We start from the raw sequence: 16,767 nt of genomic DNA, 5'->3' as shown, positions 1-16,767 counted from the left end.
TGGTCTTTGGGGTAACATGAACTGAGTTTAATGTAACGACTTAACGACCTTAAAAAAATAAAATAAATGTCAGGTACATTTATTTGTGTAGGCTTAATGAAAAAAACACCTTACAAAAGATCAAAATTATTTATTATTTAACGTCAATGATTATTTACACATGTCTTCATGTCTTACTTCCTCATGATAAGCATCACCCCCCCCCCAAAAAAAAAGAAAGAAAGAAAAGAAATTACATTCATGAAAACATCCAAAGCAAATACCCAGGTTTCGTTCAGTTCATTTCCATACATACAGCACACAGAAAAGAACAGAACAAGTCTTGTGAGGAAGACAGAAAAACTACACTCAAATACTTAAATTAGCAGTCATTTGAAAAAGTAGAACAAGCATTTAGGTTATGGTATTTCTTTCTGGTCTCATATAACAGAAAATTATAACCACACATGAAAATACCAACCCCTTTGATTTCTCAACTAAAACAGATGAGGCCAAATCAGTAATTAAAAGTTAATTAACATTTAAACCAGAAAATGAAAAATGTTAATTAATATCAGTTGCGTATGTCTGTGTGTATCAAGTCTGGGCTTAAGTATTACATAATGAGCTTTTCTTCACTTGGCAGAAACACAAACTAAATGTTAGGTTAATTGCACACTCCAAAAAAGTAATTCGTACAAGGTAACTGTGTCTGCCAGACAAATCATAACAGTTCATAACAATGCACATCATTTGCTGTGCTTAATGTGGCCTTTCATGAGATTTTTAACAATGGTTTCTGTCCCTTAAACGACAAACTGCTTATTTACTGAATCAACAAACAAGCAAGAGCTAGAAACATTTCAGTGTTTCTCCAACACTCAATTCATAACATTGGCACTGTTATGCAAGTTAAGATGTATCATACTGCCTTGTAGTGCGCTGCAACACTACTTAACCTGTGGATGTGTATATGTGGCATCTAGGTTCAATCAGGTTTCAACGTCACACAATGTAAATTCAATTGATAAGATATGCAAAGTTGTAAACAAGACCTGGTTATTGGACTATACTGTAGCATAGTGTTACACAGTATTACACCAAAACTTTCAGTTTAAAACAATATTAGATTTGTATTTTATACTAGGCAAACACTTATCCATGTAATAAGCCCTCACTCTGTGGAATTCAACCAGGTAGTGTGCATTTCTGACAAGTTACTGAAAATAATGGGAACTGGGAAATGTATTGTGGGAAATGTTGGAACTTGAATAGACACGCAAGTTCAAAGAGAAAGTCACTCCAGGAATGTACTGTGTATAGATTGAGTGTATGACCAGTAAACAGTGTAAGCCAAGTGAAGAGTTGTTCCCATTACACACTGGTCCAATTACAAAATGTACTCCCCCTTTATCCCAACCATATTTCTCATATATCAGAGGGATGCTACTGATTAGTATTGCACATTCATTAAGTTGGCCCCTTTCAAGGCAGTAATACATGGCTATTCTTGCAGCCATCAACTGATCTTTTCAAGATGCAGAGGATGAGAAATGTTCAGGAGTCAATCAATGGGTCCTGCAGATGAAGTAAAAGAGTGAGGTTATTTAACAGCCATTTCTCACAACATTTCTCAAAAATCTAAGATATCTATATGTGGTACAACAATCCTGGTAAATGTAAACAGATATCAAATATTGGTAGGACAGCATTGTAAGAAAATGTTATTACATTTTGGAGATCCAGTCCATTCCAGTGGTGGCGGCGTGTGAGGGAACGTGTCAGACTAGCAGCCAAACAGAGGACCACACAAACTCCAAGCAGACACACACTGACTTCCAACACATGATGCACTGCCACACCCTGCTCCTCCTAAAGAATAAAAGTAGAAAATGACTGACATGGGGACAAGAGGACATTTGCATTATGGCTGTTATGTTGTTCACTTGTTACACTATACCTGTGTTAACATGACTGTGAGTGTAGGGTCATCTGTGGCCTGTAAACTGTAGCAAGTTTGAGATGCTGTAGGCAGCCGGTTGCTCGCCTCCACATTGATGGGGGGGATTTTTCTCTCAAATGCAGGACACTCTGGGGGAAGTCTTCACACACACAAATAGTACAAGGCATTACAGGCATTAATTTAGGCACCTTCGCATCCTGTGATTTAAATGAAGGAAGCATAGCAACACACCCTTCAGAGAATTAACAAACTTACAAGCTCGTAGGCAAACAGTGTGTTGGGGCACTAATGGTGAGGCAGGTGTGGGTACTATTTCCAGGTAGAAAGTCTAGAGCCACATTAACAATCTCCTTCCCTGGAGAGTAAAACAAATGTCAATGGGTGAGAATGCATGGTTATATAACACAGCCACTAGTTGCAACACCAACCTCCAAGATGTAGTTGACTGGCTTCCAAGGTAGTACGTAGACTAAAGTCTTTTGCGGAGTCACTGGCTGAGCTAGAAGTCACAGTAAGAGGGACGCTGAGTCGCAAATGGGTGACCGAAGAAGTCTTTGTAGAATTAACTGAAGTGTCTCTGTGCTTCATCGGAGGAGAAGGAACTGGTGAGACAAGCTCAGATGAATTTGCGTTGGCTTTTACGCACAGCTGGAACTGTGATAACGAAGCTAGTAGATGGTTCCAGTCCTAAGAGAAGAATAAAGCACACAATTTGCGTTTGTATATCAGCTCAGTACACACATAAACACATGTATTCATGCAGTCACAGCATGTGCAATATTTTTATTCACCGGTATGCATCATCTCTTCAGAAGAACACAGTGGAATATATGCACACCCTGAGACATAGCTACCAAATGTGTAAACTTTCATAGCAGGAGATCAACTGGATTAAAACTACAAAAAGTTTTCTCAGGCAACTTCCAATTTTTTCAACGCCTTATGCTCCATGAGCCCTTACCTTTACTGTGTCAGGGTTAGGCAGAGTGTGAGTGTAGCTGTAAGAGCTGAGGCAGATGAAGGAGATGGCCAGTGTCAACAGACACAGGAAAAATGTCACCACAGGAGGATTATGGGATATATAATCTCTAAGGTTAGTGACTGGCTGCCAGACAGCCATCATGAGTCAACCTGTAAATAGGAAAAAGTTGCTTTAGTTACTTTGCTTTTGTGTTTCTTGTGCGTTTTTCATATTGTTGGAGCCAGTTTGTGGTTTATCTATTACTTGGATAAAGACGTCTGTTGAATTTTAGCAAGTTCTGTCAGCAAACATTGTCTTGACATGTTCAAGATTAAAACCTACATGGTCAAGACAATTTCAACGAGTGATGATTTCTAAATCAGCGGAACTAAACATCCCCTAACCTAACTGACTTGAATACGCGTGAATACACCGCTTTTATAGTGTAACATCGCACTACAGACGATAGATAACAGTGTGGGCAAAACTACGGAGCCACAGGAGACGTGTGACACATTAACCAGCTCAGCGGTTCAGAGTTGAGTTTACGTTTACTTACAGTCAATGTAGTGTTGCCAATCAATAGCTGTAAAATAGCATCATACCTTGAGTCTTGTCTGATCACATTGCTGGTTTTGTTAAAACGTCGTGGCACAAAAGTTTCCTGAAGGCATGAAAACCGGATTTCTACATAAACAGTTTAAAGTTCACTTACGGCGCCGCAAAAAATAACGGTACGACAGCGCTGTCAATTTACGAGAGTACGTTGCTACGACAACAGCCGTGACGTATGCGCATATGACTGTATGCGAGAGCCCAGAGCCAAAGCAGAAAATAAACACTTTTTCTATCTTATTCCATGAGTTTTATTCTATTAAGAATGAAAAAAAATCATACGCATCTCTGTAAGAATGACTAGAAAATACGTCTATTTTGCTATTATTTTTAATTGCAACGTCCCAATCTTCACAGTAGTGCTCCTGTTAAATGTGAAATTCCCAGCATATTCAGAGAAGTCATAGCCTATGTTGACACAACTGATTATCTAATAATTTTCTATCCAACACTGTTTACAGGCAACTTTTCATAAAAAGTGCATTAAATATTAACTACATGTTGATTTTATTTTATTTATTTATTTTACATGGAAAATAAAACTGATGAGCATTACATGGACTGGGCAGTAATACAAAAAAAAGGCAAGGATCAGTGCAATGTTTTATTCAGAAAACATTTTAAAATGCTTCTTGACAGAATTACATAAAAATAATTTTAAACTCATGATGGAGACATTTTCCATTAGTGTTACAGAAAATCTGAATTATTATTAGTTTTGGTGATTCCCCCAAAGAAAGTGGAAACGACATGGTAAATGTTACATAAGCCATCAGCATGGAGATTATTTTCATTCATATTTTCAAACATTTACATCAGAACTCAACATTTTAAAAACAAAACATGAAAATCAGATATAATCTAATGTGGAAGCTCCTGCTTTACAACAAGGTTGTGAAGTTCTCCTTCACATTAAAAGCTCTCTGTAGCCGTAAGGCTTTAATTATGCAAATAGTGTAATACTCTGATATTGCAAAAATAATAATGCCACTTGCCTGAGAATCAATAACATGACCATTCTTGTTAATAAAAGTCATGTCACACACTTTCCCTTTGTCAAAACATCAAACAGCATAGAAGGCAGTATTAATCATGCCACTTGTATATACAGTGTGATAACAATTAGGGAGTCCACGTGACTTTTATAGGCTTGAATGCCCAAACATCAGGGTGGCCCATGTGGATCAAGTCTTTGTAAGGGGAGGTGCTCCACTGGAAGGGAGGCACCTGATCCCAGGTTGGCCCGCTCACTGCCACCATGCCATACTCTCGAAACATCTCGTAGGAGGTCATCTGCAGAGGAACACACAACATCCTTCAGATTTGGCAGCTCATTAGAATAACATAATCACTTCAAGTTGAGACAAATACACAAAAGATTTGGTAAGCCAGATATGTCAAAGCCTGAGCTGAGAGGTGGGTGGTGAGGGTAGGATGATTAAAGGTGAGATGACAAAAAAAGAAGTGAAACCTTCATGTCTGTTCCCCCATGTGGTCTCTGCCTCAAGGCACCAAATGGATATGTTCCATTAGCTGGGTTCAGGTCTGACCGAGCTGAGATCGCATTCTCCCCATTTTCAGGAGGATTACAGCCTTCACACCTCGACAGCGGATCTTCTTTAAAGTTGTTATACCTGAGGAGAGACAGTGCATCTCATAAATAAAACCACATCTCAGTTGTTTGCCTACAAAAATATAAAACTAAAAAATAAAATGTGTTTGTATTATGCTAATCAAAGCAAAATCACAAGGGCACCTTAAGCCTGTGCAACAAACAGCTTGTACCTCATGAGGCGGATCATCGAATCCACATCAGTGACATCTGTCTGGTTTCTTCTGAATATCTGAGCCCGAGGATTCTGGTCCAGAGAGAACCACGGGCCAAACTTCTCAACAAGTTCATTGCAGCCACTGGCATTGAATATGTCCTCGTAATACCTACACATGAGCATGAATAAATAAAAGAAAAAACGTACACACAACGCAATCAGAAAACACACTATAATGTTAACATAGAATTCACTGTTTTTAAACTGAATACTCACGGTATGTTGAAACTGGCCCAGTACCCTTTCTCCAGCAGTTCCTGAGTTTTATCGGTGTAAACAACATGACCCCTGCAGCATCACATGATAAGAAAATGTATTCTAAGTCAATGAGCTGTCTATCATTGTGTATACCTGCTACTTACTACGACATTCATTGATCATCTAAAAGGTCAACTACAAATACTTACGGAATCTGCTCCAGGACAACAAAGAGGCCCTCTGTTATATCAGTCTTTCCTGGAGTGAAGTGATTATAGTCTACGATCATCCACTGGTTGTTATACCTGGAACACACAGAGACACAGACACACAGCGCCTGAACTTTTTATTTATTTCCTGATCTGTGTAATTGAAATGACTGACTCAGCAATTCACAACAAACACTCAGCACAATAACCCCATTATAGCTGCACGGCCCAGCTGACTTCTCATGTGACTCCTGATACAAGTGTAAATTGTCTTCTTCTGCAACCTTTACTCGTCTCAGTCAATGATTGAGATCTCACAACATCACATCTAATCTCATGATGAGCAGGAATTTGGAAAACACAATACCAACAGCAGAAGACAACAGAGCCAGGAGGCTGCTCAGAAGATTACTTCTGTATGAAGCGATAATGCTGGTTTTATATAATGACACTTTGTTTCTCACCGACGTGTGACACTTACGTTCCACTATTGTACTCGCTGAAGATCTGGGCCCATTCCTTGCCGGTCGTCGCCAGTCGATTAGCGACAATGTTCCTCAGCCACTCCATGACACTTCCTATGGGCTTAACAAACTTCCAGAGAGCAGGGTTGCTGTTGCCGATGGTGGTTTCCAATGTAACCTGCAGACACAAAATGTATTAAGAACAATAAACTCCATCACAACACACAATACCATATTGTGTCTGGCCAAGTATAAAGAGTTCTCACCAAGCCACTGCTTAGGATATAAAAGTCATCTCCGGAGAATATAGATCCAGGGTAAGAGGAGAACGCCTGAGTTCCCCCAGGGAGAAGCTCATTGCCTGAAAAATATTTAGCACATTATTACAGTTAATTGTACCTGTATTCACATGTCATAGAAAACATCGCTGGTGTCAGCCTACTGACATTTGGGGAGATATGAATATTAGCGTCTATGCCGAGGGTTACATTGAAAAATTTAAATGACTCAGCAAATAAACACAATATATCTTGTTGTTGTTTTTTAAGTCTGGAAAGAAGAAGTTGTGGTTTTATGTTTTTAGACTATTTCCTGGAATCTTGTTGTTCTCATGAATTTACAACGCGAGGGTGTCAAGATTTTGTTATCTTTGGACAGAGCCAGAGTAGCAGTTTCTTGCAGTCTTCTGTCTGAATGCTGAGCTAAGCTAATTGAATGCTGACTGTAGCTTCATTAACTGTACAAACATTGAGTGGTATTGATCTTTGCATCTAAATCAAGACAGCATAAAGCATTTTGCACAAAATGTTCAACTTTAATGTATTCATGCGTATGAGTAAACTACCTGAGGGAGAGACTTTAAAGGAAAAGGTGTATTTCTTCATAATTCGCAGCATGGCCTGGTAAGTGTTCCATGTGTCATGTGACACCAGCAGTTCCTTGTTGTTTGGCAGCAGCTTAATGAGAGCAGAGCAGGAACCAGACCCAAGAGGTCGAGTTTGGCTGGATTTGTTCAGAGCCGATTCCAAGTCCTCAAGATCCCCGCCCAGCTGGAAGAGTCTGGTTGGAGAGGGTAGCAGTGGTGAATGTGACACAATGGTAAAAAATAAAATAAAAATAACAGTGAGGAGACATGATCCATAAATACAAAATGCAAATAAACACTTACACAAAGCCAAAGGGGTTGAATGAGAGCGGCCCTGTTGGAAAGGACAGCTCCTCGTTGTAGCTGTCCTCCAGACCTTTCAGCTGAAGCAGGGCCAGACGCACCTGACAAGAGGAAACAGATAGTGAAATCTGTTATATATCTGTTTTGTCTCCATTTAAGGAATATTATCCATCTTACAAATGCCCATTAGTACCTGATACCAGTAGGGTGAACTTGGGTTCTTCTGTATCTGTTCCTGAACCCACTGAAGATTGGTTGCGATGTAAGCCTTAAGGCGCCCGCAGTAACCGGTCTGAGTCGTGAATGGCCCACAGTAACCCATTAGAGTGTTCATCCAGTGCTTATAGATGAGCTAAAACACATACATATAAGGTTCATATCATCTGAAATAAAAAACAACAACAACATTTCAACCAGGAGCAAACTGAAGCCTGCAGAATGAAGGTTGAAGCCGACCTGGGATGTGACTGCTGCCTCCACCGCTCCTGCAGCGTAGGCCTGGAGACTGTCATTGTACTGACCACTGGTAGTGACCTCCAAGAAAGACCAGCTAAAAAGAGAGAAAATATGAAGACTATGTCTTAGTCTTTGGACCAAGCTTGGGAATCACTGCTGTATGAATGTTTTTATCATCCCCCTCTTTATAAAAACAGACATGGTACCCAGATCTGGAATACTTTAATCACTCTTATCTACTGTTTGGTTGTTTTATTCAGTGTTGCTTAACGATCAAATTCTTTTTCTTATTTATTCTGTTGTCATTTGTAGTGTTGCTTATCTGACTTCATTTTACCTGCTTTCATTTAACCCATTCGTGGATTTAAATGTGAGGTTTTTATTTGCACAACAGGCCTCTGTAAGTCCAAGGCTTTCCTAACCTCTCCTGTCACCAGTTTCACTTCTGCTGTTTTGATTTGATTTGCTCTTTTGTAGCTGGACCGAGTATTTTTCATCACATCACTGTAAATCCAATAAACCCGCTGATAACGTCAGTCTGACAGGAATGTGTTATTATTATGTTATGTGTTACAGGCTAAACGAATACTGGAACAACAATAACTAATAGACTAAAAGAGGTGAAAAGGAACTCAAGTTGCAGCCCCGACTTTAACCAACACAGACACATTAGCAAACAGTCAGTCTGTGAAGTTGAACGACATTAGGGAACCACTCACCCTGATGTGTTAATGTCATCAGTGAAGTTTGACCAGGCAACAAAATCTTCTCGGTATCCCTCCAGGACAGACAGCTGTCCGCTCTGTTTGTTAATCACTGCGCTTCGTATTTCAGCCTGAGCAGCCGCACAGATAAAACACAAAACGTATAAAATCACTGAAACCTTTAAAACTGGTGTAAAACTCCCCACAGTAAACGTCCTGCACCTCGGCGCCATGTTCACAACAGCGAGTCACATGATCACGCCCCCGCCTGCGCCTGGTCACCTGACCGTATTAAAGGGCGTACTTTCAAAATAAAAGACTCCGCATCCAATCCGCACATGGTTGTTCATTATTCCAGCCACTCAAACAGACACATTTTTTGACATTAAGTGACACCAACAGTTTTTATATAATGACATAAAAATTTTGTATAAAATCTGATATCGGTCCCAGCATGTTGAACTTGATCATTCTATACAAAACTGTAATGAAAGGAAATACAAAAGATTTTCCACACTATTTCATTCAGTTCATCCATGTGTCATCATCATCTGCTCAGTCTGAACATCTTGGTCAAGTCCATTTTCATTCTTAGTCCAGTCTGCACAGAAAATGATGGGCAGCACCGGTCAGGATTGTGTCAAGGCCTTCACAGCATCAGTGGCGTTCAGGGACCTCAGTCTTCCACGCCCCCATCAGCTTCCATTGTTTCCATAATTCCCTCCAAAACCTCTGCCTTTCGCTGCTTTTTGGAGGCAACTAAAGTCAGGGGGAAAAAAGAAAGGTAATAAATTATTGTATACATAGAAAATGTATTTTCCTACCAGGGATCATATTTTGTAAGCTATAAAATTTGAGGATTTACCGTGAAAATGTTCGGCTGTTTTCCGCCTCAGGGTCTCCACTGTGTCCTCAGCATCAGCCCACTCCAACACAAGACGTCTCCCGTACAAATGGGTGCTGTGGCACAATGCAGCAAATGCTTTCTGTAGAGAAAACAAGGGCAGAGAATTTATGATTATAGCGCAACACCCAGCATCCTACACTGTAATGTAAAACTGATAAATCAACCACACAAACCTTAGCATCCTGTTTGGTGAGGAAATCAACAAAACCAAAGCCTCTATGGTTTCCTGAACCAGCTGCTTTTTTCGGAAGACGAACTGTTTTGAGTTCTCCGAACGTACTAAAAAAAATAGGAAAAAATCGATGCATTAGTAAATTATCACTTTATAAATATTCTCCATTCGTACTGTGAATAAAAGTGCAGTTGTGTGCATATGATCACTACCAGAAGAGTTCACGAATTTCCCTGACAGTGGCTTGGAAGGGAACATTGCGCACAAGGATCTTAGATCCTGTCTGCTTCTTCTCAGCTTGCTTCTTCTTGCGCGTCACCTCAGTAGTCCTGTACACAGAGGAAAGAGACTGTGTGAATAGTGACAACAGAGGAGATTAACATGCACCACAAAACTCAAGTAAATAAGAAAATATCTCAAAATACTGAAAACCTACCAAAAGAGATACTTTTCTTTTGTTTTTTTAATTTTGTTATTTACTCTGCATATTTCACACTTAAATCTGTATTTTCAGTTTTGGTGCCTGTTTTTTCTGGTGGAGATAACATTTTATAATGTAACCATGTTGGTTGATGCTAATGCAGAAATTCCAGTTTCTATTCAAAAATCTTCACTAAAATCCCTCTGAACCAAATCTTACTTTGTGGCTCTCTCAGAAATCTTCAGCTCCAACGCATGATCATCCACGCTACAGTGCTGGTGGAGAGAGAGAGACAACTCATTATACAAGAACCAGGCTCCCGGAGAAAGAGTGTGAGAGTTTATGTGGTGAAAAGAAGTTGGTACCTGCAGCTGTCTCAGGGCCTTCTGTGCTGCCTCTGCTGTCTGATATTGGACAAAACCGTAGCCCATCGACAGCAGCTTTCCTGAGAGTCAAAACAGAAAAGTAGAGCAGTGAACTGACCTACTGCTCACTGACGACACAGAGGTGGATAGTCTCTTTTAACAGCATCACGTTTGTTTAGAGAAATGACATGTGGCACTAAACCAACTGTCCTGTGTCTTGGATGATAATGCAGAAAATCCAACAGCATGTTGGGTTTCAAGTCTTTTCTACTGTATTTTCCTTTTTAATCTCTCTTACAATTCAATAAAGAGTAAACCTAACAGCCCCCTGTCAAAAGTACATCTCCGGAAATACTTTCTTCTAACATATGAATTGGTTTGAGACTTCACATACTATCAGTTCAATATTGCTTATCATCGGTTAAGTACCTGTTTTATCTTTCTTCTTGGAGATGGTGCAGGATTTGATCTTGCCACATTTGGAGAATGTCTGCAACAAATGAAAAAACAACATAGCACATGAGTGTATGGTGAAACTACTTACTGAGTATAAATGAGAGTTGAGTTTATGTATACCTCTTGTAGTTTCTCCTCTGTTGTGCTGAAGTTAAGGTTCTTAACAAAAAGCGTGGATCCTGGAGCAGCTTCCTCCTCTTCCTCCTCCTCCTCCTCCTCTTCTTCCTCCACCTTCTTGCTCTCTTCTTTCACTGCCTCCTTTTTGTCTAGTGCTTGGTAAGACACATCCAATGTGTATTCTAGTTATTCATTTTATGACTTTCATGTATAAAAATACTAAACCTGACATTTGTAATTTTCCAAGTTGATAAAATTTGTGCGATTCTACCTGGTTCTGGTCTGGCTGCCACGAACACGCCGACAGGTGCCCACTCCAAATACAGCGGGACATGATGGAACTGGGGTTTGAACAGATACATACATGTCTTTAGTCCCCACTCAACACATACTACATACCGTAGACAGGTTATGAAGGAGCAGAGCGTCACGCACCTTGCTGTAGGCCAGCCTCATGAAGGCTCGTTTTGCCTCGGTTGGCTCCAGAAACTCAATGACGGCGGTCAGTCCTGAGGGTGGCAGCAGCACTCGACCCAAAGAGCCATGAGGCGAGAAGAGCTCCTCCAGCTCCGACACTGTGACTCCAGCTGGAAGGTTTTTCACCAGCATCACAGTTTTACTCCTCTCTGCTGCTGCCTGTACACCAGAAGGCACAAGGAGGAAACAATATTAACCAACGCACTGTAAAGCAGACGATAAGGAGGAGTTTATATGAAACTCACCTGACTGAAGGAATCCAGACAGACACCGTTGTCCAATAGGAACTGTCGAGTCTCTTGCACAATTTGTGTTTCTCCCAGAGCCATCCTCACTGCAACACTTCCTTTGGACTCCTGCAGAGGACGACAAAGACCAAAGCATGCTCAATTTGTTTCATGCTTTATTAACCACATGCTGCTGTAGAAGGATGCTGAAGGGAGCAGAAATATATAAGAACAAGATGTAGCGTCACTTACATGATCCAAAACTTGGCTTTTAGTCGTATTGTATTTTTCAGCAATGGCATCTGCCACTGCACTTGTGCCAAGAAACAGTGTGTTCCAGTTGTGTGAACTGATAGGAAGAAAAAAAATCCACATGTAAACTTAAGAAAATCAAATCCAGAGATGCAGAAAATCAGTGAGATCATGGATACCTGGAACTCGAGGCTTTATTCTTAGCATCTTTTTGTCGTTTGTAGGTTGAAGAGCCAGGACCACCACCATCTGAGGAGTCAGTCTTTTCTTTCTTCAAGGTGGAGGGAAGCAGGTGAAGCATTCTGCCCTAAAAGCATGAGGGAAAAAAACATAGCATTTCCAATCAGATTCAATTTAACTTTGCAGCAGTTATTTATCAAATATTACACAATTATAGGTCCTATGGGGTGAAGATTCATCTTTAACAGGAGCCAGAGATCAAATACCTGAAATATATGTCCGTCTAACTGAGCGAGAGCTGCCACAGCATTCTCTGGTATCATGTAGGTTACAAAGGCGAATCCTTTAGGTCTCTTTGTTATATTGTCAATAGGGAAGAGCACCTCGGACAAAGGACCTGTAAAGTTTGCACAATTATATTAACAGTGATTACATTTTTGCAGATAAAAGTGTGTGTGTGTGTGTGTATGCACATGTTTTCCTGAACTGACCATGTTTAGCAAACAGCTCACTGATCTCTTCCTCTGTACAGGTGTAAGGAAGGTTTCTGACGAAGAGTCGACCAGATTCTGCGACGTCTTCCTCCTCCTCATCCTCCTTGAGCTTCCTGGTGAAATTTCTGTCAATTTCTTTGTCCTTTCTGTCCCTCCTGCCCTTCCCCCCAGAGGGATCCACACGGAAGACCTCAATGTAACGTCCCCCTGAAAACACAGGCACAGGGTGAGGCTTTTTGAACCAAGGCTGGTGACTGATTGGCATTTTGTTTCTTGATAGTTGTTGTTCTAATGTTCATGTTTACACAAAATATGTATTTAAATTTGTATTTATTCAACGTTGGTTAAAAATACCAGACCATTTCAGTATTTACTGGTTAAATGCATGACTTTGGGCTGCTCAATTACACAAAAGAAAAAAGTGCACAAAGCACAACAGGTTTTGGATTAACTTTTCTTTAAAAAAAAAAATAAAAAAAAACTTATACTTTGAATTTGTCAAATAATTATGATGTAATTTGGCTTCAAAGCAAGATGACATGGGAAATATACACCACAATCAGTGGAAGTCACCTAGCCTGGGTATACCCATGCTGCCTTGCACGTGATTTTATTCGCTCTGTAAGTCATCTCAATCTACATTGAGATGAGGTCTGGTGTTAGCCAGGCTAGAAGTCACCTTCAACAAATGTTAAAAACACATAAAAGGGAACAACGCAACCAAAAAGTACAAACGAGAGATGTTCTTACCACTACAACAAGAAGCAAGAATGGGTATAATATTGATTACCTATATAGTCCTTATTCTTCTTCAAGGCCTTTACTATCTCCTCTTCGGAGCGCAAGTCCACATACACATAACCTGAGACACACACATAAGACAGCACTTGTTCATTGGCCTGTAGACAGTGGACACAGGCATGTGGATGACATTTGGTGTACAATCACATATACAATATATAAATACTAAATACAATAAATATAAAATATTGTAAATCTATAGCATGCCAAACCAAATAAATTAACATACCTGTTCTATTTCCGCTTTCATTCTTTCCGATCCTGATAGCCGCAGGCTTAAGTGGGGTCATGAACTCTTTAATTTGTTGCTATTTAGGTCAAACACAAAAACATATGTTGCTGTCAAAGATACAGACACTGAACTCTACAGGATGTTTTTCAAGCAGAGCATCTTCACTGCGCCTCTAAAAATCTGGCAGCTTGTGACCACTCACCTCTTTAACATTGAACGGGGCTCCTCTCAGCTTCACTGTGAACTCTGTTGTCGGCTCCATCTGCAACAAACAGATGGGGTTGTTGGCAAGTGCAAACTGAAAACAAATAATGTTCTGTGCTGAGCTGTGATGTACGACAGTGAATCACCTCCTGTGTGGCAGTTTTCTTGGCTTTGCTCTGCTTGGTGTCTTCAGAGGAAACTGTTTTTTTCATCTTTGAACTGTTTTCTCTGTCACCGCTCTCATAGGCGCTGTCTGTGTGCTGCATAGGAACATTATCTGCATCTTCTTCATTATCATCGTCGTCGTCATCATCATCACCCCCTTCATCATCATCATCATCATCATCACCCTCATCCTCTTCACTCTCTGCCATGGTGTCATCTGTCCGTGCCACTTTTGAGCGCAGGTAGTCCATATCTGACAAGCCAGACTTCAGTGCTTCCTTAGTGGCACCTGAAAGCGACAACAGGCCACTAGGATTAAGTTCTGTGAAATCTCAGTTTGCCTTCACTGTACATTTATGTGACCGTAACATGGAGCATTTGTAATATGGCAACACAGATGCAAATCTACTGATCCACTGATGTTCTCTCCTAATTTAATTCCATTTAATTCTATTCTATATGAGTGTTTTTTTCTACAGTAGAGGTACCTAGACTGGGACCACCATTACTGATTCCATTTCCATGCATTTCCATATTCCATTTTATGAACTGTTTTCTTGTCTGTACACAACATCTACTGCACGTCTGCCCGTCTTGGGTGAGGGATCCCTCCTCTGTTGCTCACCCTGAGGTTTCTCAATTTTTTCCCTGTTTTCTTGGGAGCTTTATCAGTCGATGTGAGGGTCTAAGGGCAGAGGATGTTGTAACGATGCCATGTAAAGCCCTTTGAGACAAACTGTTCGTAAAAATGGGCTTTACAAATAAAATTGCCATTACTAACCTTCATCCTCATCTTCATCATCAATATCTTCTTCTTTTTCCTCTTCTTCATCCTCTGACTGGTCTGAATCAAAGTTGAGGTAATCATCTGAAGCAGCTTTCTTCTTGCTCTGAGTCTTTGTCTGTCCACCATCAGGATCAGATGATTGCTGCACAGTGTCATTTGCCCAGGTCGGTACTTGGCTTCGATTCTGATGCACTGACAGAAACTCCTTGAATCCCTGGTCTTCTTCCAGCTAAAACGATGCAAACATACAAGGATCAAACACCACATGTAGAAAATGGCACTGTGTGCTACAAAAAACTCGACAAATGATCTTATATCACAGACAAGTATCTCTTTGATTGTGAAGATAATCTTTTTGTTTTAGCTCTGAAAACTTACGGTAGACGTATACATTGGATCTATCTGATTAAAGAATAACAAGGATCTCCGATATTATATGTGCTGTCATCTTTTTACCTACCACTAAGGCGCAGTATCCAGGCCTAGTTTAATTGCATCCTGTCCACATTAAAAGTTTATACAATTAACATTTAACAGCAGACAACAGACATGGTTGCAATGCGACATTATTCACTCACATCTCCAAGTCCACTGGTGAGCTCCTTTTTCTGTTTCTTATTTTTCTGAGGCCGAAACACGTTATATTAGTGACAGAAGATTATGACTACATTAATAATATACAGAAACTATAGATATGATTTTGTAGACTTCTTGATGAATGTTCAGGTACCTTTTTGCTGTCAGTGTCAGCAGCAGCAGTAGCAGCAGCAGTAGAGGGTTTGTCCTGGCCCGAACTCTGAGTGTGTTTACTCCAGGCTTTTGCTTTGGTGGGGTCTCCAAACGCTTTACACAGCTCCACCTGGAGTAGACGGCACCCACTGGTTAACAGAGACTAAGACTTTATTTGTCCCAGAAAGGACATTTGTTTCCACTAGAGACTGTACAATTCACAAAGGACATCATACAAATAAATCACGAACAATGTATGGCACAAACATCGTTTTCCTCTTTCTTGTCTGTCACCATGTCCGCCACAGTCAATGTCAACAGGGTCTATTGTTAGGGTGGCGATGGCTGCAGGGATTAAACTCTTTCCCATGCAAGCCTTTCTGGACCCGACACCTACGACCTGAAGGTAGTGGGATGAGGTACTGGTTGAGTGGGTGTGTATTGTCCTGTTTCTATTGAGATTGCAAAGCGTCTTATGGACCTGTGGTTCAGTTCTGTGGGGTTGGATGTGGGAAGACTGTGGGATTTTGGAGGCAAGATGTTAATTTGGCCCGGTTGTGCATATGGAGCAGTAGAGGAGGGCTGGTTGAGTGATGCTGCTTCTAGAGGAGTACCAGTAGGTGGGGCAGTTTTCTTTCTTTGTGATGTGGTGATCTAGTTTACTGTCCAGAGTTATTCCAAGATATTTAAAACGTGCAGGAGAAAGGGAAAAGTATGTGGGAGAATAACAACAATAACAACAACGTGAATAGCAGCAGCAGCAGCAGTATAAGAGCGAGACCTCACCGTGACCCTGGACGTGTCCACGAAGCTCTTGTTGAGATGTTTCAGGGCTTTGTTCGCGTCCTCCTCCGACTTAAAACCCACGAAGCCAAACTTGCGGAACTTGCCGTCCTTGGTAAACTTGAGGGAGCAGTCTGTCACGGTGCCAAAGGCGGCGAACATGGACCTGAACCTCTCCTCCTTCATCTAGACATAAGACACGCAGTCAACATGACATGTTCAGGTGCACTGGGACAAAATGAGGCCGTCATGTGCAGGCTGACACCGCCGCTGGGTACTTACCCCGTTAGGGAGGTTCTTGACGATGAGTCTCGACATGATGAGTGTTGTTATAAACCCACTAATGAAGCGTTCACTTGGTTTTTAATCAGATGTCAACAAACGAGCGTGGACTCTCCACTAGGTCGCCATGTTGAGTAGGAGGAGCTTTCTCTTCTTCCTCTACTTGACAG

At 40.8% G+C, this 16,767-nt stretch overlaps 3 protein-coding genes across 4 annotated transcripts; all 3 read right to left on the bottom strand.

The window, feature by feature from the left end:
* Nucleotides 1-115: 115 nt before the first annotated feature.
* Nucleotides 116-3,666, bottom strand: LOC146981558 (transmembrane protein 248). Its single transcript, XM_085786916.1, has 7 exons — nucleotides 3,509-3,666; nucleotides 2,904-3,073; nucleotides 2,371-2,629; nucleotides 2,198-2,297; nucleotides 1,940-2,081; nucleotides 1,711-1,851; nucleotides 116-1,557 (listed from the first exon to the last, which is right to left on the bottom strand). The coding sequence occupies exons 2-7, from the start codon at nucleotides 3,063-3,065 to the stop codon at nucleotides 1,537-1,539; spliced, it is 825 nt and encodes a 274-aa protein (XP_085643042.1). The 5' UTR covers nucleotides 3,066-3,073; nucleotides 3,509-3,666; the 3' UTR covers nucleotides 116-1,536.
* A 120-nt stretch (nucleotides 3,667-3,786) lies between these two features.
* plbd2 (phospholipase B domain containing 2) lies at nucleotides 3,787-8,796 on the bottom strand. The gene is made up of 12 exons (XM_085786915.1): nucleotides 8,562-8,796; nucleotides 7,843-7,936; nucleotides 7,580-7,738; nucleotides 7,387-7,487; nucleotides 7,063-7,277; nucleotides 6,485-6,579; nucleotides 6,236-6,396; nucleotides 5,755-5,850; nucleotides 5,564-5,635; nucleotides 5,304-5,456; nucleotides 4,990-5,152; nucleotides 3,787-4,811 (listed from the first exon to the last, which is right to left on the bottom strand). The coding sequence occupies exons 1-12, from the start codon at nucleotides 8,777-8,779 to the stop codon at nucleotides 4,641-4,643; spliced, it is 1,698 nt and encodes a 565-aa protein (XP_085643041.1). The 5' UTR covers nucleotides 8,780-8,796; the 3' UTR covers nucleotides 3,787-4,640.
* A 171-nt stretch (nucleotides 8,797-8,967) lies between these two features.
* On the bottom strand, nucleotides 8,968-16,735 carry rbm19 (RNA binding motif protein 19). Of its 2 annotated transcripts, none has more exons than XM_085786913.1 (24): nucleotides 16,598-16,735; nucleotides 16,319-16,501; nucleotides 15,534-15,662; nucleotides 15,382-15,426; nucleotides 14,798-15,032; nucleotides 13,998-14,305; nucleotides 13,850-13,909; nucleotides 13,645-13,723; nucleotides 13,405-13,476; nucleotides 12,612-12,821; nucleotides 12,387-12,517; nucleotides 12,120-12,247; nucleotides 11,941-12,037; nucleotides 11,707-11,817; nucleotides 11,420-11,620; nucleotides 11,256-11,325; nucleotides 10,988-11,139; nucleotides 10,841-10,901; nucleotides 10,412-10,491; nucleotides 10,266-10,321; nucleotides 9,838-9,954; nucleotides 9,627-9,732; nucleotides 9,412-9,532; nucleotides 8,968-9,305 (listed from the first exon to the last, which is right to left on the bottom strand). In XM_085786913.1, exons 1-24 carry the CDS (start codon nucleotides 16,631-16,633, stop codon nucleotides 9,223-9,225), a joined length of 2,871 nt encoding a protein of 956 aa, XP_085643039.1. In that variant the 5' UTR covers nucleotides 16,634-16,735; the 3' UTR covers nucleotides 8,968-9,222. The 2 variants fall into 2 exon arrangements, with proteins under 2 accessions (XP_085643039.1, XP_085643040.1); XM_085786914.1 differs by having other exon boundaries at nucleotides 10,988-11,133.
* Between the last annotated feature and the right edge of the window lie 32 nt (nucleotides 16,736-16,767).

Source organism: Trachurus japonicus, chromosome 9 (genome assembly GCF_045865225.1).
Source record: "Trachurus japonicus isolate A0001 chromosome 9, Traja_1.0".
Classification (NCBI taxonomy): domain Eukaryota; kingdom Metazoa; phylum Chordata; class Actinopteri; order Carangiformes; family Carangidae; genus Trachurus; species Trachurus japonicus.
The sequence above is the reverse complement of the archived record's forward strand: the minus strand, read 5'-3'. Positions and strand labels throughout refer to the sequence as shown.

Excerpts from the sequence above, each read along its gene's own strand:
- rbm19 (XM_085786913.1), bottom strand. The coding sequence starts at position 16,633 with ATGTCGAGACTCATCGTCAAGAACCTCCCTAACGGG. Across the intron at positions 10,902-10,987 it reads CAGAGGAGAAACTACAAGAG|ACATTCTCCAAATGTGGCAA; the intron begins GTATACATAAAC and ends CATTTGTTGCAG. Across the intron at positions 9,955-10,265 it reads ATTTCTGAGAGAGCCACAAA|GACTACTGAGGTGACGCGCA; the intron begins GTAAGATTTGGT and ends CTCTGTGTACAG.
- plbd2 (XM_085786915.1), bottom strand. The coding sequence starts at position 8,779 with ATGGCGCCGAGGTGCAGGACGTTTACTGTGGGGAGTTTTACACCAGTT. Across the intron at positions 7,739-7,842 it reads AGGCAGCAGTCACATCCCAG|CTCATCTATAAGCACTGGAT; the intron begins GTCGGCTTCAAC and ends TATGTGTTTTAG. Across the intron at positions 6,397-6,484 it reads ATATCCTAAGCAGTGGCTTG|GTTACATTGGAAACCACCAT; the intron begins GTGAGAACTCTT and ends TTGTGTCTGCAG.
- LOC146981558 (XM_085786916.1), bottom strand. The coding sequence starts at position 3,065 with ATGATGGCTGTCTGGCAGCCAGTCACTAACCTTAGAGATTATATATCC. Across the intron at positions 1,852-1,939 it reads TCACAGTCATGTTAACACAG|GAGGAGCAGGGTGTGGCAGT; the intron begins GTATAGTGTAAC and ends TTTATTCTTTAG. Across the intron at positions 1,558-1,710 it reads ATGGACTGGATCTCCAAAAT|GACCCATTGATTGACTCCTG; the intron begins GTAATAACATTT and ends CTTCATCTGCAG.